Here is a 24,999-nt window from a genome sequence, read left to right as displayed (position 1 = left end):
GTTCGGTTCGGGGCCATTCGGGTCTCTGTGGTCCCTCTGCCGCCTAAAGCGCTCCTGACGAGCGGGCGGCAGCTTCTCCAGGATCCTTTCCACATTTGAGTTGGCGTAAAGTTCATGCCTCCCTTTCTCTCTTTGCGCTCCCAACATCCCTACCAGGGACTGCACTCTGATGGACAGGTCGTCCAGTGCTCGATTGTCTATTGCTGGGGGTAAGCGGTCGATGTGTCGGATCTCCTGGATCACGTAATCCCATATGCGCCCATACCTCTGGTCCAATGCTACCAGCGCTGCTGTGTATGGGGTGGTGGAAGTCGCGTAGGCGAGCGCTATATTATGTGCACGGGGCACCTTTAAGTGCTTCAGTAGGATGGCGCATCTGTGGCGTTCATCCAATACATCCACCAACATGGTCTCCAGACACATGCGGAGCTCTGTATACTGGGCCCGGTTCTCTTGGGTGAAGTCGGGTACCATAGGCGTGCCAATGTATGACGCTGACTGTGGATACATCGGCGAGCGTTGGGGGAGAGGCCTCCTAGGCGAGTCTCCTCCCGCTCCTTGGTATGGGCTGGTACCGGCAGTGTACCATGGCCCGCTTGTCCAGGTGCTGTTCCTCGGTGCGGGTCGTGCGTCATGCTCACCCGTGTATAGAGTCGGGGGTCTGTAGCGCAGCTCCGCGGGAGTATAGCCTGGGCTGTACCGGACCTCCTGGTCCGGTAGAGTACTGTGCTGTCTTCGGGCGTGGTTCTCCTCCTCTTCCTCTTCGTCTTCGGTTAGGTCATCCAGTGCTTGTAGTCTCTGGTTTAGCCTCTCCACAGGATATGCTGCTCCTTCCCGGTTGCTAGGTCTCGCTTGGACCGGTGGGGGGAGGTGGTCTGTGGGGGGTATAGACCTCGTCTGTTGGTCAAGTTCAGGGTTGTTTACTCGGCTAGGGGATGCCGCCCTGGAGGTGTGTCTAGACGAGTTCCTGGAGCCTCTGGCGGAGGGAGAGGGTGTTGTCCGTCTGATCAGCTGTTCTATTAGTTGCGACTGCTGTCTGTCGCGCGCTGCGTCCCGTTGAGCACCGGCTCGTTCTCGGGCCACATTCTCTTCCATCTGAATGCGTCTTATTTCTAGACGTATCTGCTCGTGTTCGCTTCGCTGCTGGATCTGCAGTCGGTCGCGTTCAGCAGCGGCGTTCAGGCTGATGAGGAAGGCCTGCTGTAGGGTCCTCTCTGCCTCTGGAGAAGGCGGTTGTATAGGGGAGCCTTCCCTCGGGGTACTCCTTGCGGAGCCTTGGAGCTCTATCTCCACGGTGCTCTCCCCGTCTTCTTCCGTGCCGAGTTCTCTCTCGGTAGCGTTGTATTCCTCCCGGGACTCATCGGGGACTACTTCTTCAGTACTGGCGGGGTGTGAAGTCATGTCTGGTTCCCACTGGTCCCCACCGTGAACTTGGTCAGTTACATTAGAGCCCGTAGGGGCCTCTATGGTCGGGGTAGTCTGGGCGTTGGGGTTAGACATACTTTTACTTTCTAGTTTTACCGCGCTTACTGTTAGTAGAAGACTAGGTTGTTGACTGACAGCGTAAGCCTCTAAGTACTGAGGGAGCCGTCGTTCGCGCTGCGGGCGTTGGTTAGGAGGATCGTTTCGTGGAGTGTTCATCATAGGCCATTTCAATATTAATAACACTATATTAATATTACACTAATTACCCTCCGGCTCGAAGGACCAATTGTAACTGAGGGGTACAATTCCCTGACTGTATTACTAGATATGATACTTACTACCACTACCTTTGTACTTAATATTCGGCCACCCAGTACACGGCATAAATATATTATCATGAACACTCTCACGTAGATGAAACGGATCCAACACAAATGTACGAATTAGAAACAGGTCTTTATTTCCTACACAGCGATGGTGTGTAGAATAAGCACTTAATCACTTAATTACATTTATGAATTGAAATAGTATGCACTTTTATGGCAAGGAGTATTCGTCGGTATATCAATAGAGAATGTCCAATCTCTGAAGGCGCAGGTGGTAAATATACGACCTGGAATAGTTAAGGAATAACAGCAATGATACTTTAATGATTATACTAGATACACTAGAGGGGGTTAATCCGGTCGCTTGTAAGCCAACAGGAGTAGGAGGGGGGGGGGGGGTAGAATCCGGCTGCCTCGTCCGGCCAAGGGTATCCCAGGTGAACCCACTGTAGTGCCGTTCAATGCGCCGGCGATCCTTGGACCACAGATGAAAGCAGGTGGACTCTTTGTGGGCCGGCTCTCTCCGGTCCACGGGGGAGAGACGTGAAGCGACCTCGTCTTGCAGAGCGTCTCCTCACCTTGCGTCCTCTCCAGGGGGGGGGGTTCCAACACACGGCAGTGTCGGGGGTCTTTATCCATGGAATAATCAAAGTATCCAAAGCATAATCCGTGCCTGGGAAGGCGGGCTGTCGTCGGTAGAATAATCCGGTATACAGGTCCACTCGCTCGTCGGCTCTGGGGCTCCTCGGGTGCAGCTTCACATAGGGTCAACCACCCTGGGTAAGCAGCCAGTTCTCTGCCCGAAACGATGGGGTACTGACTACGGTAGTATTCTCACCGCACGAAGCACTATATATTAACAGACTATTATTAGCTTAATAGACTACGTCCAACTCGACGATATAGTGCCAAATATGACTATTCAAATATTAATATACACGATGTCTCAATACCGATGGTAGGCGAACTTGGCCTTACTCCCACACGTGGCGTCGCGGGGAGGCTTTACGTCTGTGACTCTATTGGAGGGTAAGAAACTGGACTGAAAAGAAAGTCCTACTTTAGTAGCGCAGTATATATACGCACTATGAACAAATAGTCCCATTAGTGGTGCGGTAGCCAAATTCCTACGCGGAACTAGGACTTGTTCGTACATGTCGAGCGGTACGTTTGAACTGGGTCTGAGGGGTATGGCAGCCTGGCACCAAGGTCTCGACCAATAGTAGAATGGAGACTATTATGGGATGTTCAGTAGGCTAGAATGGATATTCAATGCATATTGTACAAGGAATATACAAGGGATATCAGGGAATACCAGAGAACATACAAATACAATTAAATATATATATATAAATAAATATATATATTCGGTTTAATCTGGCCCTTCACAACAGCTATAGATAACTTTGCTATGTAGAGCAATACTTTTAATATATATATATATATATATATATATATATATATATATATGAGGGATGTCCGATAATATCGGCCGATATCCGAAATTAATATCCCTAATATATATATATATATATATACATCCACAGAGCTTTTAGAAAGGTGTGGAATACAAGTATTGCCCCCCCCCCCCCCCCGCAAAAAAAAATGTATATATTGATGAATTATAATTAATTAATGTTGTTGTTTACATGTTGCAGGCATGTATCCCTACCATACTTCCCATGTCCCCATGTGGAATTCACCTGATTAGATAAATGACATGCTGGTGCTCTAGTTTTATAACTTAGACCTTTAACCTCTGCTGTGTTATTACATATATATATATATTTGTCAGAATCCAGATTTTTTTATTTTTTATTTTTTTACATTTCTATAACCTTTATTTACCCAGGCAAGCAAGTAAGAACAAATTCTGATTTTATTTATTGTCAAAAGTATGCATAATGTTATGTTAATTCCACAACAAGACATATGTAATGTTAATTACCTGAAATTATTCCGTTTTTTGGGGGGGGAAACCCTGCATATATCGGTATCGGTTGATATCGGTATCGGAAATTAAGAGTTGGACAATATCGGTATATCGGTATCGGTAAAAAAGCCAATATCGAGCATCCCTAGTCTACACCTTTACTCTTTGTCTCTGTCTCTAATATAAACCAGTAGTCTACACCTCTACTCTCTGTCTCTGTCTCTAATATAAACCAGTAGTCTACACCTTTACTCTCTGTCTCTGTCTCTAATATAAACCAGTAGTCTACACCTTTACTCTCTGTCTCTGTCTCTAATATAAACCAGTAGTCTACACCTTTACTCTCTGTCTCTGTCTCTAATATAAACCAGTAGTCTACACCTTTACTCTCTGTCTCTAATATAAACCAGTAGTCTACACCTTTACTCTCTGTCTCTAATATAAACCAGTAGTCTACACCTTTACTCTCTGTCTCTGTCTCTAATATAAACCAGTAGTCTACACCTTTACTCTTTGTCTCTGTCTCTAATATAAACCAGTAGTCTACACCTTTACTCTCTGTCTCTAATATAAACCAGTAGTCTACACCTCTACTCTCTGTCTTTGTCTCTAATATAAACCAGTAGTCTACACCTCTACTCTCTGTCTTTGTCTCTAATATAAACCAGTAGTCTACACCTCTACTCTCTGTCTCTGTCTCTAATATAAACCAGTAGTCTACACCTTTACTCTTTGTCTCTGTCTCTAATATAAACCAGTAGTCTACACCTCTACTCTGTCTTTGTCTCTAATATAAACCAGTAGTCTACACCTCTACTCTCTGTCTTTGTCTCTAATATAAACCAGTAGTCTACACCTCTACTCTCTGTCTTTGTCTCTAATATAAACCAATAGTCTACACCTCTACTCTGTCTTTGTCTCTAATATAAACCAGTAGTCTACACCTTTACTCTCTGTCTCTAATATAAACCCAGTAGCCTACACCTTTACTCTCTGTCTCTAATATAAACCCAGTAGCCTACACCTTTATTCTCTTGTCTGTGTCTGGTGCATGCAGAGTCATCACATCATTACCATGGCTCACAGGCACCGTGTGATCTTACTGTTCCAATAGCATTATATCAGCGTGACATTAGTTAGCACCAAGGTGAAATGGAGAGTGATTTTCTTTCCTCCCCCGCGCCAGAGTGGCAGGGTAATTCATGTGTGTTTGTGTGAGCAGCAGATAATTTGCACGAATGCAGTGAGCTTGCAACTCCACTGGCTTCGCCCTAGGTGTGTAATTTCATGTTAAAGGCCCAATCCATAATCCAAACACAATCAAACGGGGTGGCCCCACCACTTGACACCACGTTTCTTATTCTCTGTGTTAGGGGCCTTTCTCACTCACCCATTCGGTTCCGTTCCATTCCGTTCTAGTCCGTTCCGAGATCTGATGCGACCTCCCCCCCCCCCCCCTCTCCCCCTCTAGTGATTGATTGATTGATTGAAAAGTTTATTAACAGATTGCAGAATGGGTACAGTACAGTACAGCTCAATACACACAATTGTTAAGGGGATGCAGACCAGAGAAAGACTTTTGTCTTGTTTACATCAGGGTCCTAATTTTCCTAATTTTCCTAATTTTCCTAATTTATGCAAATGACATGTCGTCAGCTTGTGACTGCAACTTGTTCCTGTTTGCGGACGACTCAGCCCTGCTGGTCTCTGACAAGAACAAGTTACAGGTTGAAAAAGCCCTCAGCTCGGAACTAGGCAAAATCTGCATATGGCTTAGGATGGCTTAGAGTAGACGACAGAGTACAGCAACTTGCAATGGGCCTGGTCTACAAGATACACTACGCGACCAAGGTACCCATGTACATGTCAAAATACTTCCCAAAGGTCAGTGAATACCACGATCACAACACCAGAGGGAGCTCCACAAATCATGTAAAACCCAGATTCGGCTCAAACAAGGGACTAAACACGTTTCGCAATTATGCCACATCAATGTGGAACGCCCTACCCAAAGCTGTAAAGGAATGTGAATCACTACCCACTTTCAAAAACACTCTCAAAAAACACCTACGGGAGACTGCAATTCGAAACTGGCCCCTACAAATGTCCTAACCTAGTTGTACAGTAAATTACCAAGTATGGCTTTGTCAGTATTCCAATGTACAGTGTACAATGTGTGTCCCCCCCCTACCCAACACCCCCCCCCCCCCCACCTCCAATGTACAGCCCCCACCCACCCACCCAACCCCACCCCACTCACCCAACCTCCTCCAATGTACAGTTTCTACGTCAAATGTATATACACTCTTTTTCTGGACACTTTTGTATCACAAACAGTACTGTATTTGCAAATCTGATATGTCATAAATGTATAGATGTAGCAGTACTGTCTATCTGTATGTCATGTATGTCATATATGTTATGATGAATTGAAAATGGGGGACCCTGATGTAAACAAGACAAAAGTCTTTCTCTGGTCTGCATCCCCTTAACAATTGTATGTATTGAGCTGTACTGTACTGTACCCATTCTGCAATCTGTTAATAAACTTTTCAATCAATCAATCAGTAGGGTTTGGGGGGTCATAGGGTATTTAGTTAATTTACGGTAGGTAAGTGGCAGGGTGGTTTATGAAGAGGAAAATCCGTTATACAATAAATCACGGTCTGTACGAAACAAGAGTGCTCTTGTGTTTTTGGAGTGTATGGAAATCATTGTGCTCTTCGAATGGCAGAGTAACTTCGCATGGAGATAGGGGTGAGGAAATAGGCCAATAGTATACATGGTAAATGGAGGCATTTACATACTGTAGAGCAGGGGCACGCGTTACTGTACCGGGCACACGGTATCCTAACCAATGGCACACTAGTAAGTGTGTAAGAGAGGAACCTTTTTGGAGATGTTGAAGTGTCCTCTCATCTCCATGCCGAGTTACCTCTTTCACAGCCATTGGCAGTTGCACAGCCTGTTATTTATGGTAGTTTGACTGATATACCAGGGATATTTCAGGGTCAGAGCCAATCAGAAAGGTCCGTCTATTGTTGTTTGCCGAACATTGAGGGGCGAATTCACAAAGAATGGATTGCACAGTGCTAATAGCACCCTTAACTGCGCGTGATTTGTGCGCGGTATCTGAGCCATTCACTAAGGACATTGCACGGATGAGATACTAGCGCAAACACGCGGTGTGCAATTTGCTCCTGATTTGCTCCAGCGCAGTTTGCTAATCTTGAGTTTCCGACCCCCCAGTAAGCTAACCATGGATAAATCCAAAAAAATGAATGTCTGAGGAAAATAGAGGGTTTAATTCAGCATGGACAGATTAATTTGCTTTCACGACTAACGATGCAGGCTTACCTGTATGCCTGATATGTGTTGCAAAATCTTGCGAACGAAAAATGTCCTTTTTATTTTATAGATTTTTCACAAATAAGGGAAAGACTCAAATAGAGCTGCATAGTTCAGGGTTTTATTTCAAAGTAGGTCTACAGATGCCAGTGTTTTTTCTCCTTTTCTGTGTTTTATTTCAAAGTAGGTCTACACATGGTAGTCATTTTTCAAAGTGGACTACTTTTTATTTTATAAATGTTTCCACAAATAAGGGAAGGACTCAAATATACCTGAATAGTTCAGGGTTTTATTTCAAAGTCGGTCTACAGACACCAGTGTTTTGTCTCCTCTTCTGTGTTTTATTTAAAAATAGGTCTACACAGCCAGTATTTTTTCTCCTCTTCAAGAGTTTGAGGTATTCCTTTGTTATAACAGGTACAAACAGCAATAAAAAGTAAAAAAAAATCTTTTTGTTGCTTTATAATTCCATTAATGCAACAAACTGTGTGCTATAAGTATAAAATATAATAAATCGCAAATTACTTTGGGTATGCAATTGTCGGGCGTTTTATGCTAAATGTGGGGTATGCTTGGAGATATATAAAACGTTATACACTGTGTTATCTTCATTTTAAGGGTAAATAGGTTGTGCGGCTCCCTGAGCATTTTCTTTTGTGGGAGGGGGGAAAAGTGGCTTTTTTGATAGTAAAGGTTGCTGACCCCTGGACTAGTCGGACGGAGAGGTCGTTCGATCTGAAGTCGTTACCGTGAAAATCACACGCGTGAGAAATCGTGTGAGCGTACAATGGAATCATACCGATCGTGTGTGTTCCAAAAACTATTTAACATGAAATTCATGTGTGTGTTTTTTCCCCTATGAGGATTACACACACAAAGAAAAAAACATACAAAGCCCACCGAGCACACGGCTGTTTCAAATTGAAGTATTCACGTTCAAAACATTTCTCTCTCTCGGCATCGAGCTAGTCAAGATGAGAAGCACGTTCAGTCACAGACTCATACCCCCCCCCCCCCCCCCCGACACTCAACTAACCGCCCCGGCCAGTCCTTCATACCGGCGGCCATCAGGCTCCACAACAGTGGGCAGGGACTGCTGCCAGACATCCAACTACTAGGAACCTAGTAGCTGACTCCCACCTAAAAGGACAATATATACTTACCTTATGCATACCGCACCTTTTGTCTATACTGTATACTTCATCAGAGCATATCTTTAGCATTTAGCATTTTAGCATTCAGCATGTTTAGATTATTAGATTAGATTTAGATGATTGGATTATTAGAATAGATTATTAGATTATATATTGTAACTATATTTATTGTAGAGCAAATATAACTGAGAGGGCATACATACCCTCATATTGCACCGGGTTGCCCTTATGCGCATGCCCAGAGTTAATTATATGTGTCTATGGACAGCGATTTGTGCCAGAACCCTGGCCGGCAGCAATTCGCGTGAAATCAAAACCAAACTGTTCTTTTCTTTTTGTTGATGTTATATTGTTTACACTGCCTTTTTATTTTTGATGTTATATTGTTTACACTGCCTTTTTATTCTATTTAAATTTGTACTTCTCCACTGTACTATAATTTATTATACTACCTGTACCTTCCCTCCCCCATGCTGCTATGATGCCTGAATTTCCCCAAGGGCATCAATAAAGGAATATCTTATCTTATCTCCCTCCTCTTTCCACAGTGGTACGAGAACCCGGACTACGACCTGTTCACCCCGTATGGCGAGCGCCGGCGCCGGCGGCCCGGCCAGCCCTTCTACATCCTGCACCCCAGGTTCATATGGCAGCTGTGGGACGTGATCCAGGCCAACACCCAGGAGAACATCCAGCCCAACCCACCCTCCTCCGGCTTCATCGGTAAGATCCCCCTCCCCGCCGCCGCTTCTCCGGTGCTGCTGGCGTGGTGTTGTTTTTCATTTTTGATTTCATTTTACCTTTATTTAGCCAGATAAAACATTAAGAACAGGTTTCTTATTTACAATGTTGATCTGGTCCAAGAGGCCCCAACAGAAATTTTTTTTATATATAATAATATTAAAAATAAAAACACAGTTAAGAATCATACACATAAACAAATAAACACATGCACAGTCTATGTACAAAAAGAATTAACAGGGGAGGAGTATGGCGGGGGGGGGGGTGAAAGGGTGTGTGTGTGTGTGTGTGTGTGTGTGTGTGTGTGTGTGTGTGTGTGTGTGTGTGTGTGTGTGTGTGTGTGTGTGTGTGTGTGTGTGTGTGTGTGTGTGTGTGTGTGTGTGTGTGTGTGTGTGTGTGTGTGTGTGTGTGTGTGTGTGTGTGCAAACAGATGCGTGTGTCCAAGTGCGAGTATAAAGATGAATGAGTGCTTGTATGTTGTGTGTGTGAGAGGGTGTACTCAAGTGTGAAACTGGGGTATCAGCAAGAGCAGGAGGGATCTACTAAGAGCATGTTAAGTATCGCTGCTGGCGGGACAAAACCTCATAACTCCATTTTAATTTTAAATTTTTTTAAATTTTTTATATCAACTCAGTAGATCATCCTCCATGTGTGTGTGGTTTTACAAAGTCTACACAATGGGAAAGCATTAAACCAATCATCTGTCTAAACCTCGTAACTCTATTCGCCCTCAAATCTGTGTTCGTTTTTTTCATCTGCTGAAAAGTTGGGTTTTTGGAGTTATGAGGTTTTGTCCCGCCAGCAGCGGTATATTCTTGAAGGAAGTCAGTGAAGTAAGAGCTGTACGTTTAAGGGTGTCTTGAAAAGCGTTCCAGTCATAAGCTGCTGCAAAATGAAAGACGTTTGTTAAAATATGATTGCTTCCAGGAATGTATATTTCCTGGAAACAAACCAAAGTAATGTGGTTAATGCCGATAGTTAAGCCGTTCAAATGATAATACATAGTTAAAGGAACATTATGGGAAATGTTCCCACAGCCCTATGTTCCCACATTTCTAAGAATTCTTTTTCACCAAAGATTAGGCCCTACTGTATGTTCCCGTAACCGTATGTTCCCACATTTCCTTTTTTCATAAATGTGTATCTGATTTGATCCCCCTTTCTCTTAATTTGGTAGCCAATTACACCCAACCTAGTATCCAATTGTCCTCTGGTAGTAGAGGGTTCATCCGGGAACATAGGGCTGTGGGACCATTGGGCTGTGGAACATAGGGCCTAATTTTGAGAAGAATCTTAGAAATGTGGGGACATAGGGCTGTGGGACCATTGGGCTGTGGGAACATAGGGCTGACCGCATTAAAATATGATTACTTCTAGGAATGTATATTTCCACAACAAACCAAATTATGAGGTATCCTGTGGTTAATGCCGTTAGATAAGCCGTTCAAATGATAACACATAGTTAAAGGAACATGCTGATATTATGGGAAATGCTCCGGAGTCGGACAAGAAGATGGGTACCAATTTCCTCTCTATGCGTTCAGTAGAAAGCTATCCAGCTGCACGTTAGCCTAGCTTAGCCTAGCCTGGCTATTGGCCAAAAACACCTCTCCTGGAGTTTTAAGCTAGGCTAGTGATCCGTATCTGCTTCCATTAATTTGTGCTTCCCACAATGTTCCTTTAAAATACAGATATGGTAGTGATGTAAAGCTTGTAAATGATATTGTTTCTCAGCTAGCGTGGTGGCTATATTGAAACTTTTAGTTAGCCAGATGAAATAGTAATATATTTAGTATATTTTTACATCGTCTCATTTAACAGTTGCTGTGGCTTTGTCCTCACCATGGCAATGCGGCATATTTCACTCACGTGATTCATATTTTTCACATGTATTATATATGACGCAGTTTGTATGAGATTTGAGCAGGGGTTCTTCAAAAGGAACACAGCTTCTACACACTTAATCGTTGTGACACTTTTTAATTAGCTTAATCAAGCTTTCAGTCCTACTTAATCTTCATCAGATCTTCATCTTACACGGTACTTTTTTCTAGCATGGGACCCAAACAGAAAACATACCGGCGCCGCTCTCATCAAGTGTGTGCCCACCAGAGACAGACCCGCGGTGACCCATTTCGGGTCCCGAACCAGTTTTAAGAAACCCTCCTTGTAAAGCCCCCCTCGTTATGCCTTTGATGTATCATGTTTGTTACATTAGAACATTCTCTACATACTGTGTAGCACTTTCTCCTTCAAGCAGTTTAGTGCCGTTTTGACAGTTGACGGATGAAGTCTCTTATCGCAGCTGGTCCACAGATAAAGTAAAGTGAATTCATCACTGCGGTCATTACGTTTTTAAGCGTTGCCGGGTGCACAGGGGGCCGCCGTCCTCACACACTCTGTCTTTTGATGCTTGAGGAGTCTATGAGATGACTATGTAGCCTGGCTCAACATGGACCCTGGAGCAGCGGCTATCAATGTGGGGTACCGTACGGGGGAGACCCAGGGGTCTTCTAGGGGGTTCCAGGGGGTCCCCCGTATGAATTGTACCACTATGCACTCAAGTTCGACACTGTTTGATGACCAATGTTACTGACCCTTAGCTGCCAGAGTTGTACTCTTCCTGCTGACTTGTTGTACACAACTTGTAAGCGGCTTTGGAAAAAATAAATGACAAAATGTAAAGGAGAAAAAATCGGTACAGCGATATTATTGCAATATTTAGCGTTGACAATCCCATTTTCTTGCAATAGAAATTATTGGAGTGAGGTGAACAGACTGAAAATTAGATATTAGATAAAACAGATGATGTACAGTATGTATATTCTTACTGCAGATGTTGTTAAAGTTTTCTGTTGGGGAAAAAAGTTTTGAAAAGGTAATAAATCGCAATATACTGTATCACAATATCGCAATATTACAATATTGTGACTCTAGTATCGCGCTACTATCGTATCGTGGGGCCTTTTGCATAAAACGCCTGTCGATTTCATACTGAAAGTAAATTGGACACTATTGTGGAACCATTTGTAGCAGATGCACAGGTGTGGCCACTTTTGAAAGGAAACACTCCACAACAGGAATAGTGCTGTTGTCATAGAGATACAGAGGTGTGGACACACCGAAATAAACATGTTTTGCCAACATTTGCCTACAGATCTATCTACTATATAAAATACACTGTATAATGTGTTGTGACGGCCCGTGTGCGGAACGTCGGAATGTTAAGTGGTTAGACCAATGAGAAAATAATGTTAACACATTGACTGCCACGCCCCTTCCGTGCCGCCCATTAAACCAATGTAAACGTAGTTGTAGTTTGTAGAGCTAAACCTATATTTTATAGTATAGCTATGGGTATAATAACGCCCCCGAGTCTCAGTGAGCTGCTTCTGGTCAACGTGCAAAAAACTGATTATTTTTTCATCCGTACATTTCCGTTTTATACCGTTTTGAATATGAACATATTCCGGCCGCTTCTGAGCAATTCCAGGGAAAAGATACGAAAACAGCGTTTTTGTGTAATTCAATAAACACGTTGTCATTTTTCCGCCTGATTATCGGATCTTCCTGAAATCAACGATAGATCATCATTATTATCCTTCGTCGTGCACGCATGCAATGTGATTTAGAACCCAACGGCAAACAGCCATACACATAAAACACAGATAGCTTCAATAGCTGTAGAAATAAATATCAGATCAACGCAAGCTTTCATATATGGTGTCCTTACCTGGTGTTTAGGACCCGCCCCCACGCCGCAGCTCGGTAGGGAAAATAAACTAACCCGTTTCTAACGGGATGCAATAATGCCGGAAGGTGTTAGAGGGTGGTATAAGACCGTCTGCCAGCTCAGACACACTCAGAACAGTATGCACAATGTGACCCGCTGAATTATGAATGGCAATAGCGAATAAAAGAAATACCGTGACAGAAACGTAGATCTACGTTTCTGGCACTCAAAGATCGGGTGACAGAACCGTAGATCTACGTTTTTGGCAATCAATGTGTTAAGAGTGACTATTCTGAGGTTTCAATTGATCCACTATTATCTCCTCGACTACAGTATTTTTTTTCACAGACTCCCAGAGGCACCAGCAGCTTTAATCTGAATAAAAAGATTATTAAAAAAAACAATACAAAATATTTCCCAGCTTCTGATCGGTGGCCGTTTTTGATTGATTGATTGATTGATTGAATTTATTGGACAATCTAAAATCACATACAATACTGGTACACAAAATGTACAGCCATCACATATAATTTAAAACTGTTGAGGATTGAAACAGAATAAAACCTTACAGTTTATTTCCATTGTGGTCCTCAAAGGGGGGGGGGGGGGTTAACCGTCTGTAGTGTGATAGTAAAGGGTTAACCTTCTGTAGTGTGGTAGTGAAAAGGTTCATTTGCAAGAAACGCAGTGGTGGTCTGATTGGTTATTGATGCCGGTGGTCCTGGGGGCCACGCCCCCTGCCACTCAGAGGCTTGTTGCCTACTGCAGCTTTAATCATATTTTTGCCTGAGACAAAAATCTTCAGCAGGTCAGTGGCCTAGATTTGTCAAATTTAGCTGGTCCTTGACATGAGAAAAATGTTTGCTGTCTGTTATTTTATTTAACCTTTATTTAACCAAGCAGGTCAATTAAGAACACCTATCCTATTTACAATGACTGGGGAGAGATTGATTGATTGATTGAAAAGTTTATTAACAGATTGCAGAATGGGTACAGTACAGCTCAATACATACAATTGTTAAGGGGATGCAGACCAGAGAAAGACTTTCGTCTTGTTTACCTCAGGGTCCCCCATTTTCAATTCATCATAACATATATAACATGGACAAAGGGACCTCTTGACGGGTAACGGGAAGAGAAAAAAACATACATCAAACAATGTTTAAGTGTTCCTAGTAAGACCGTATTCTGCCATAGCTTTCCGAATTTCCCTTGGGATAAATAAAGTCTATTAGAAATACAGAATTTCCCCAAGGGAATCAATAAAGGAATATCTTATCTTATCTTATTATATTCTATTGCTGATAGCAGCTTGTGCAGTTCACACTGGGTGGACACACACATTTGAAGTTTTGACAATATTCAGGCCCTATTAAGGGCCCAATCCATATAGGTTAGGATCATAATCACAAACATTCTGAAAGGAGTTGTTTTGTAGGTGGAATATATGCCTATTTTTTTACTTTCTTACCCCATCATGAATGTAAATTATATGTATGTCTCATTTTATGCACACATTACCAATGTAAACAAACTGTACCAAAGTACAGTTTAAAGCTATTATTTATCTGTCATCTACTGTGAGTCCTTGTATCAAGAGCTCAGTCAACCAACTAGAGAATGAAATGTATCTCCATTCCTATGTTTTATTTTTGTTTATGTTTGGATCATGGATTGGGCCTTTAAGCCATCTCACACAAACTTTAGAAAGCTAGAGTGAAAGATCAACAATATAATTTTTCCAGTTCAAAAAGGCGTTATACATATAGTGCAATTTAACCACATTTAACATTTTTGATAATCTCTTCACTAATCTCTCATAATTGTCTCATCTCTCTACGTGTCCCAGGTGAGACAGTCTGATAGGTTGACCGAAGGGAGACATGGGGATGACTTTGAAATAAAACAAACCTTTATGACTCCCGATTTTGTCAATCCGATCCGTTCAGACTTCGATTAGGCACTGCTTAGTTGCAAACACAGTCGTGCGTCCATCATGCCAGTCTTGATAGGAGGTGAAATTGAAGATGGTAGGGAATACAGTAGGAATTAACACTGTATTAGTACTTAGTTATTACTTCTCATACAAGACAAGCTATTCGTCCTCTAATAACTCTTGCGTGATCAGGAGGGACGATCGTGATGGTGTTTTACAAGAGTACATTCCCCCCCCTCTCATTAGCCGCATTCTAATCGATCACACCGTGACCTCTGTGTATATTTCATTCACGCCGCTGGGAAGATTCCATTACACGTCTCGACTCACGTGCTGTCGTTCGTTAACCCTTCCACCACCGCGCTACATAAGGTTAACCCTTTCACTACCACACTATCAAATGGTTAACCCTTTCACTGCGACTAATTGATTGATTGATTGAACATTTTATTAACAGATTGCAGAATGGGTACAATACAGTACGGCTCAATACACACCAATGTGATGCAGACCAGAGAAAGACTTTCGTCTTGTTTACATCAGGGTCCCCCATTTTCAATTCATCATAACATATATGACATACATGACATACAGATAAAGTACTGCTTAGGGGTGTAAAGGTACATGTATCCGTACCGAACCAAACCGTTTCAGTGTGTACCGTACCGTACCGAACGGCTGTGTAGTGTACCGAACGAATACAACGGTATGTTAACCACTAACGACCACCCACCTGGGGCTGTTTTTTTCACAATCTAATATAATTATTAGAATTTTAGAATTTTTTACAAGTCGATTATTAATTTCAATATAGAATATTCATTGACAGCCCTACAAGTACAATTAGTTACTGCACACTACATCACCCCTGAGTGGAACATGGAAAGCCAAACTTTCCCCCACTGTACCGAAAACCCGTACCGAACCTTGACTTCAAAACCGAGGTACATACCGTACCGTGGTTTTTGTGTAACGTTACACCCCTAGTACTACTACATCTATACATTTATGACATACCAGACTTACAAATACAGTACTGTTTGTGATACAAAAAATAGTCTAAAAAAGAGAGTATATACATTTGACGAAGAAACTGTACATTGTAGGAGGTTGGGTAGGTGGGGTGGAGGGGGGAAACTGTACATTGGAGGTGGTTCGGTGGGTGGGATTGGGTAGGCGGGGTGGGTAACTGTACATTGCATTATCGACGAAACCTTACTTGGTCCCAAGAAGAGGGTCTCATGTATTATTGGGTTAGGACATTTACTGACATTGGAGGGGGTTGGTTTAGGACAGGGGCCAGTTTCGAATTGCAGTCTCCCGTAGGTGCTCTTTGAGAGTGGTTTTGAAAGTGGGTAGTGATTTACATTCCTTTACAGCTGTGGGTAGGGCGTTCCACATTGATGTGGCATAATTGCGAAACGTGTTTAGTCCCTTGTTTGAGCCGAATCTGGGTTTAACATGATTTGTGGAGCTCCCTCTGGTGTTGTGGTCGTGGTATTCACTGACCTTTGGGAAGTATTTTGACATGTACATGGGTACATTAGGGGTGTAGTGTATCTTGTAGACCAGGCCAATTGCAAGTTGCTGTACTCTGTCGTCTACTCTAAGCCATCCTAGGTTGTCAAAGTGGGCAGGGATGAGGTGGGTTCTAGGAGTAAGGTCAGTAGTCTGACCAGTTTGTTTTGTGATGTTTGTAATTTTGTTTTTAGCGCCTTTGAGGTGCTTTGGTACCATGCGGTGCAAGCATAGGCGTAGTACCCTTGAATGAGTGCTCCTGTTAGAGTCTTCAAGGTATTCCTGTTTACCAGAGAGGAGATCCGGTACAATAACACTTCTGGTATTCTGAAATCATGGGAGAGAGAGCGGGGGGAGAATATAATATAATATAAATAGAATATAAAAGTCTATTGGATCATATCTCCTGCACCCCCACAGCCGTAGCTACACAACCACTTAATGTCAATACTCTCATCCACATTCATAAATTTTCTCCCCCCGCTTGGCGTTCACTCCCAAGTGCCATAATGGCCGCATGCGGTCGGAAAAAAAAGAGCAGGTTTTTCAGCGCTTCGCGGTCAGCTGATGTTTTCCGGTAATGGCCGTAACTGGCTGGGGAGAGGGACCCACAAATAATGGGCTGAGATGTGGTCGGGTCTGCAGCCATACGTCAGGTTATTTTGATGGTACTGTTTTATTACCTATTATTTCTCCCTCCTGGCTCTTTCTTTCTTTGTTTAGTTTCTTAAAATGCTCATAGGGCATTTCCCCCCCGATTGATTCTAAGAAAGAGACAAGAGAGACATATTTTCTTCCTTTCTCAGAGCTTCTGCTAGAAGTTGATTTAACCCTTTCATTGCCACATGACAAATGGTTAACCCTTACACAACCACACTACAGGTTAACCCTTTCACTACCACACCACAGACGGTTAACTTAGCACAATGAATGGAAGCGGACATGGCCGGTTAGCCTTCGGGAGAGGTGTTAGTTGGACAATGCCTAGGCTAACCGGCCATGTCCGCTTACATTCATTGTGCTAAGCTAGGCTAACGTGCAGATAGCTTTCTACTGAACGCGCACAGAGAGGAAACTGCTATCTATCTTCTTGTCTCTCTCTAGAGAAGACGGTAAGCTAATTTCCCAAAATGTTGGCGTGTTCCTTTAGTAGTCACCTTTATGCCAACATGCGTCACACTGTGTTCTCCTGCCCACGACCTGTGACCCGTCTGGTGATTCTATGTACTGGTATGCATGTCACAGGACGGATGAGGTGGGGGATCTGTGAAAAGACGATTCCCCTACATTGATTATAAGTATTCAAAGAAAAAGGCATTCTTATAATAACCACACCTGCAATCGGCCTGAAAAAGGATCAGCTTTGCTTGAGCGTGTCGCTGTGATGTCAGAGGACTTCAATCGTAAATTGTGGGGGTCGGCCTGTTCACATGCTCTCTCTGCGAACGCCGTGTGTTTATATTTCTGCATCACACTAACGTTTCATACGGCGAGATGAGAAGATGAGTAGAATTTCCCCTTTCTGCTTCGTCGAACAGCTGAGGAAGATAAGTCGGTGCGACAGCGAAAAGGGAATAACGGTCACCTGCGGGCTGGGGTCAAAGGACAACAAGGACTGGTCTCCCATGCGAGGATTAACATAATCCTAGATTAAATTCCACTTAATGAACAAGTACAGTACGAATGACTGAAATTGCGCTCATGAGCGATGGCTTAAGAGAAAAGGAGAGGGAAAACATTCTGAAGTATTAAGCGATGCTGAGACGACTCATCTGGGAAAAAGCCATTCCAAATTCCATACCTCACATTGTGCACAGGGATAAGAGAACGAGCCAAAATCCTGATAAAATCACAAGAGAAGTGGTGTGTGACCCCAGAAAGAACATTGTGTTTTAGTAATATGATTCAGAGAAAAAAAATTAAATAATAATAATAATTTCTTGGATTTATATAGCGCCTTTCATGAGACCCAAGGTGCTTAACAGTGGAGGGGGCGCACTAAGGGGAAGGAGATCAGAGGAACAATTGAGTAAAAATAAAATAAAAGAGAGGGAAGTCAGGCAGAGTAATTAATACATTTGGTGAAGAGGTAAGATTTCAGTTGAGATTTGAATGAGTCCAGGGATATAGGGGTGCGGATGTTTGGAGGGAGGGAGTTCCAGAGGGTGGAAATATATATATACAGTACATACACTGGGCAATGTATATACTGTATATATATACACTGTAAGGGAAGTGTATACTGTATATATACAGTAAGGGAAGTATAATACACTGTAAGTGAAGTATATATATATATATATATATATATATATATATATATATATATATATATATATATATATATATATATATATATATATATATATATATATATATATATATATATATATATATATATATATATATATATATATATATATATATATATATATATATATATATATATGTAAGGGAAGTGTGTGTGTATACATACACTATAAGGGAAACGTAGTGGTGGGGGACCCTGATGTAAACAAGACGAAAGTCTTTCTCTGGTCTGCATCCCCTTATATTAACAATTGTGTGTATTGAGCTGTACTGTATTGTACTGTGGGATATTGTGAATATCCTGATGAATGTTCTCAGTCAAGAAGAGGTTCAGTTAATAACAAGGTTTATTAACCAAACAGATAGAAATGTACAAATAGTAGTTAGAGAGAATGGCTGAGGGGCTCTCCCCAGGTGGTCAGCTGAATGACCCAGGTAGAAGGACCTGGATTGTTGTCGGGAGAGTCCTTTATAGTGAAAAAGGGGGAGGAGGGGGGGACCCATTTGATAGGTCAAATGGGTGTGGGGGGGGGGGACAGGATAGGGGAGAAAGGGGAGGGGAATGTCTTTACATGAGAGAGTTGGGGAATCATTATATTATTCCACAGTACCCATTCTGCAATCTGTTAATACAATTTTCAATGAATCAATCAATCAATGGTGGCCAAAATCTCCTCTCATCCTTCATCCACATAAAACCCATTCCTAATCGGATTCCAAGAATGCCAAGGAATACATTTGACCTTTAATGTTTAAGCTTAATCCACCGTAAATTCCAGGAAATCTGTCCTTGATGTTTGGAAAACGACAACTTGATCCACGCAGCTCACACAGACTTTATTTCACCTGGCCCCACTGAAGGAAAGCTTACAACAAACGACGGCAATAAAAGAGCTTCAGTTTGAATCGAATCCACATAGAAGTCATCAAAGTCTTATCATGCAAGTGACGATATAAAAAATAAAAGATATACACATGTCGATTCAGGCACATTGAACCATAGTACAATTTCATTTTTTACCACTGACAAAATAACATGAGAGCAATAGAATCGTTAAGCACAGAATTGGAGCCAGAAACGGTCTCAGCTGAATGGGGATTGAATATTCCATAGACAATTTTCCATTAAAGAATTCTCAAAAAATGCGTTTAGCATTTAGCAGGCTGTGATTTCAAATTATGGTACATTGGTACATGGGTTGCATTTTGTGCTGCAATTCTAAATATCAAGATATCCTCCATTTGGTGCGGTTGGGTAGTGTAGAGGTCTAAGCACTCGCATACCACCGCAGAGACTAGGGGTTCGATTCCCGCTGTCTGTGAGACCTCCGTCTTGGTCAGTCGTCCCCTACGATCACGATTGTCAGTGTTCGTAGGTGGGAAGCCGGTGGGTCCTGGTCGTTGCAATAGCGACTCCTCCTACCGGTCAGTCTCCTGTTCAGCGGGGAGGGGATCTGGCAGTCTACACCCTCCCCAGTCCGACAGTAGGGTAGTCTACACCCTCCCCAGTCCGACAGTAGGGCAGCATATAGTCTACACCCTCCTCAGTCCGACAGTAGGGCAGCATGTGGTAGTCTACACCCTCCCCAGACCGACAGTAGGGCAGCATGTGGTAGTATACACCCTCCCCAGACCGACAGTAGGGCAGCATGTGGTAGTCTACACCCGCCCCAGACCGACAGTTGGGCAGCATGTGGTAGTCTACACCCTCCCCAGACCAACAGTAGGGCAGCATGTGGTAGTCTACACCCTCCCCAGACCGACAGTAGGGCAGCATGTGGTAGTGTACACCTGCCCCAGACCGACAGTAGGGCAGCATGTGGTAGTCTACACCCTCCCCAGTCCGACAGTAGGGCAGCATGTGGTAGTCTACACCCTCCCCAGACCGACAGTAGGGCAGCATGTGGTAGTCTACACCCTCCCCAGACCAACAGTAGGGCAGCATGTGGTAGTCTACACCCTCCCCAGACCGACAGTAGGGCAGCATGTGGTAGTATACACCCTCCCCAGACCGACAGTAGGGCAGCATGTGGTAGTCTACACCCTCCCCAGACCGACAGTAGGGCAGCATGTGGTAGTCTACACCCTCCCCAGACCGACAGTAGGGCAGCATGTGGTAGTCTACACCCTCCCCAGACCAACAGTAGGGCAGCATGTGGTAGTCTACACCCTCTCCAGACCGACAGTAGGGCAGCATGTGGTAGTGTACACCTGCCCCAGACCGACAGTAGACCAGCATGTGGTAGTCTACACCCTCCCCAGACCAACAGTAGGGCAGCATGTGGTAGTCTACACCCTCCCCAGACAGACAGTAGGGCAGTGCAACGACCAGGAGGAGAAGTGGCATAACGACTAAATTGGGGGATGGGAGAAAAAGATAGAAAGACACACAAAAAAAAGATATATATATATATACTGTCCATTTCAATGTATTTTTTACATTAAAAATTGTGGCAGAACATAAAATAAAACATAAAAACATAAAAAAGGATTTAATACGTTTTCAACACGTCTACAACCAGGTTGTTGTTCCTGGGTGCCACTTTCAGGGCTTGACTGAACGACTCTATAACGGGACGAATCAAATGTTTTTTGGGTGACCAACACCTTTCAAGCAAGAGTTAAGCTGAAGCCACAGACACGTGGGTCCAGGAGACGGCGTGTCACACACACGACTCACACACTGTGTAGTTCTCGACGCCCTCGGGCGACAGTCACAGCGTTCCGAGATTTACGAGCCGACGTCTCACAAGATCACTGCACTGAGATAATTGAAGGTGACACATCGAGCGCAGGTCGTTATTAATGAGCTTCCTGAGGTTGACGAAGTGGAACACATCACAAGCCTTTTTTTTTGCCATTTATGAGCAGCCCCTTCCCAAAATGTTAATTTTTATTTTATTTATAATTTTTTTGTGATAGCGAGACTCGAGCCACGGTACGCCAGTTCACTGCCGCACAGCAACGGGAGGAGAAACAAACAACGTGGCCTGTCCTAGTGTTTCTGTACACATGCCATTTCTTTTTATCTTTTACATTTCTTATGACGCGACGTTGGGCAATTCCGGTGTGTCCGGTGTGGGTGTGTCGAAGGCGGGCGTGGGCGCACCGGTCTTATTAGAGACCACAGGGCCGGTGTCCTTGTCGTTGGTGCCGCAGTCGTAGCGGGGGCACGGCGAGTTGCCGTACGCCCGGCGGTTGAGCTGGATGGCCGTGGTCTTGGACGTGGGCATGGACGACTGGCCGTTCTCGGCCCCGCGGCGCTTGCAGTGGAACAGGATGAGGAAGCAGTGGTAGAACTGTGGAGCAGAGGAGAGAAGCACACAGAGAGTGAGTGTTAGGGATTCATTCAAGTTTCAGTTTCAGTTTCAGTTTATTTAAAAAGAACAGTAGGCCTACACATTAATCAACATTTCTGTAAATGTGCCAGTTTTAGCCAGCTGGCTAATTCGCAACTGTAGTCCTTTTGGCAAGATGTTATAAAACCATACACCTAAAACAGAAGCATTAAAAGTAAAACACAATATGTGACCTCAGACCTTTTTTTTTTTTTTTTTTTTACATGATATGAAAGTAGATTCATACCTTCAAAAGAAGCCATCACTTGTTCGGATCGGGGATATAGTTTTCAGTCTATGTATTATGAATCATGCTGATACCACAGTCCGGTTTCCTGAGAAAACACCCATTATCTGAATCAAAGTGATTAACTGCCACACTCGTGAAGAACTTTCACCCAGAATTCCTTGTAATCCATGGCCCCCCCTCTCTCTAGGCCTAGGGCAATTAACACCTGGCAGCTTTCCAGTCTGAGGCCCTTTTCCCTTTGTGACAAAGGATAAAGGAAAATAGTCATGATAGTAATAAAAAAAATTGTGTGGTAGTGAAAGGTTAACCTTCTGTAGGTAGTGAAAGGTTAACCTTCTGTAGTGTGGTAGTGAAAGTGTTAACCGTATGTAGTGTGGTAGTGAACTATACTATACTATACAAGAACCACATTGTGGAGAGTTCAGTGTTCAATGTTATATATGTGGTATTTTAAGAACATTTATTGTGCAAAACTGCAATAGAAAAATGCAAAACATTTTCTCAAGTTACTTCCATCTCTGAAAAACACTTTTTTCATGAAATATAATCAAATCAAGCGGCACAAAGTGAAAATAAAAACTACAGCAGGATAGGAGGTACAACGCCAACATAACTTACATTTAGTGTACATGTTTGACAACGTAGAGAGAGCGAGAGAGCGTGACGTAATAGGTTTGAGTTTGAGGTTTGAGCGTTCTGAGATGCCATAGCTGATGATGTCACACCATGATTCTCAACACACAGAGTTGGAAACGGGAGCAGCCCCGATGGACAAAGCGATATAAAGAAACGAATAGCCAAATAAATGTGAAGTTATCTTTGAACCTCTGTTGTCAAGCCTCGTCAATATACCCCCCCCCCCCTTTCCTCACGAATGGAACTGGTGCCGCAGAGTCCTCTCAGCCTCCTTAGCCAAATTGAAATGCCAAAACTATTTATGGCAAGGACCGTGAGCAAGTGGAGAAAAACTCAGTACAATTAAACACTATGCAACGACCACTGCAAACGGCGAGTGAATCGTCAAGTAACGTTAACGTCATTGCTACTGCTGTGACTAGCTGCTCTAGTCTAGTCTACCGGTCACAAGGTATAGTCAAAATCCATATCCAATGGGCGGCCGGGTAGCGCAGCGGACTAAGCGTCTGTCTACCACCACAGAGACAGTGGGATCGAATCCAGCTGTGGTGCTTCTGGGTTGGCCGACCGTCCATACTAACATGTGATTAAATGTGACAGAACGGCCGACTTGCGTAAATAATATAGACCTATATTGAGAGGTGTCTTTTCCCCGCGGAACACAAGTTAAGTTGCTATAACGTTAAGATATAAGTGTAACTTAATGTTACATGCATGCATTTTTTCGTTCTCTGCTATGATGAAAGCAGAGCAGTGTGTGCTTCAACACCTCTCTTCTTCTTCTTCTTCTTCTTCTTCTTCTTCTTCTTCTTCCGTGTATCATCATCAGATGGCCGACTCCGTGTGCAGCCGCCACACCCTCGTCTCTCTGGTCCTACGTCGAAAAGACCAGCCTCTGAGGGTGGGCTGTAGAGGGGGCAGCCGGTGATTATATGCTCTGCAGTAGGGCTGCAACTAATGACTATTTTGGTAGTCGACTAATCTGTCGATTATTTTTTCGATTAGTCGACTAATCGAAAAACAATTATATAATTTTTTTTTGCACTACCTATCTTTGTGAAAGTGGCTTCTCAGCTCTGGTCCACCTGAAGACAGAGCAGAGGAACAGATTGGACATTGAGCATGACCTCAGAGTTGCTTTGAGACTCTTGTCAGGACCAAACAACATCCCCAGTTATCCCATTAGTTCCCCCAAACTTACTGTCGGTCTGTTACAGTATGTTAAGCTAAGAAGTCTTCAGCTGGCTGGACCAGAGCTGAGAAGCCACTTTCACAAAGATAGGTAGTGCAAAAAAAAAAAAAAAAAAAAATATAATAATTTTTTTATGACTAATCGACGCAACAATTCCTCGCCGACGATTTTTTATAATCGACATCGTCGATTATGTCGACTAATCGTTGCAGCCCTACTCTGCAGTCTATTCAGGCTTGCCACACTTGCATGCCGCACTGTCCGTGAGGCCCCACTTCTTCATGGAAGACTTGAAGCGCCCGACTCCAGTGCGCAGACACTGTACCACTGTACACTGTATTACAGTACCTGTAATGATGAATGAATAACCGCACACGCCAGACCACACCCCAAGCATTAAGAGCAGCCCGGCGCTGTAGTCTTTTTTGGGAGCATTGGGACACATACTGTCGGACAATATAACAATAATTAACTCATTTACAAGTTGTATTAAGTTTAGCAAATAAGGGAACAGAGAAAGAACATTTCAAAGCAGTCAAAAGAGCAATATTTAGATTTGTACATAAATTCTGAAGTGCAAGACATTTCGCGATTTTCTGAGGAATGTAATTTTCCGTTCACAAGTCGGCCTACGCCATGGGGAGTCACATATTTACAACACAATCCAACATAATAGTAAAAGCAATAACAAAATTCACAATGAACTGATTAAAAGTGATCACACGTTTGATTTGTTAACACTTTCAGTGCCATTAACGATAATTCTCGTTTCTGGGCCTAAGTCGTTCAGTGCCATAAACGAGAATTCTCGTTTCTGGGTCGTTTTTCCTTTTTTTCGATTTTAATACCCTATTCAATGTCAGGGAGCTGGATGTTGCCTGTAAAAGGCATACTGGGACTCCGAAGGTGAGGTACCGGCCGCATCCTACCAGGCCGGCGGTATCGAGCACCCTTTGAAACCTTGTGTCTTGGGATGTGCATCGATTATATGGGTCCGGCTCAGGTATTTTTCTCCAGGCAGGACCCCTGAAAACCCGAGTATAGTCGGGTTTTCATCGTTATTTCTTTTATTCGATATTTCCATTCATTACAGGCACACAGACTCGGGGTTAACATGGGGACAACACAATCATCAAATTTGCTGATGACACAGTAGTGG

At 43.3% G+C, this 24,999-nt stretch overlaps 1 protein-coding gene across 1 annotated transcript in view; it reads left to right on the top strand.

Moving 5' to 3' along the window:
• st6gal2b (ST6 beta-galactosamide alpha-2,6-sialyltranferase 2b) overlaps positions 1-24,999 on the top strand; it is a gene marked incomplete at its 5' end in the record, with an annotated part of 116,710 nt that overhangs the window by 80,468 nt on the left and 11,243 nt on the right. Inside the window, one exon of the mRNA XM_084308823.1 lies at positions 8,735-8,909. Within this exon, the coding sequence (XP_084164949.1) occupies positions 8,735-8,909 (175 nt within the window). The remainder of the gene's footprint in view (positions 1-8,734; positions 8,910-24,999) is intronic.

Source organism: Notolepis coatsorum (genome assembly GCF_963971535.1).
Source record: "Notolepis coatsorum genome assembly, chromosome: 1".
NCBI lineage: Eukaryota > Metazoa > Chordata > Actinopteri > Aulopiformes > Paralepididae > Notolepis > Notolepis coatsorum.
Note: the sequence above shows the minus strand (reverse complement) of the source record. Positions and strands in the feature narration are given on the sequence as shown.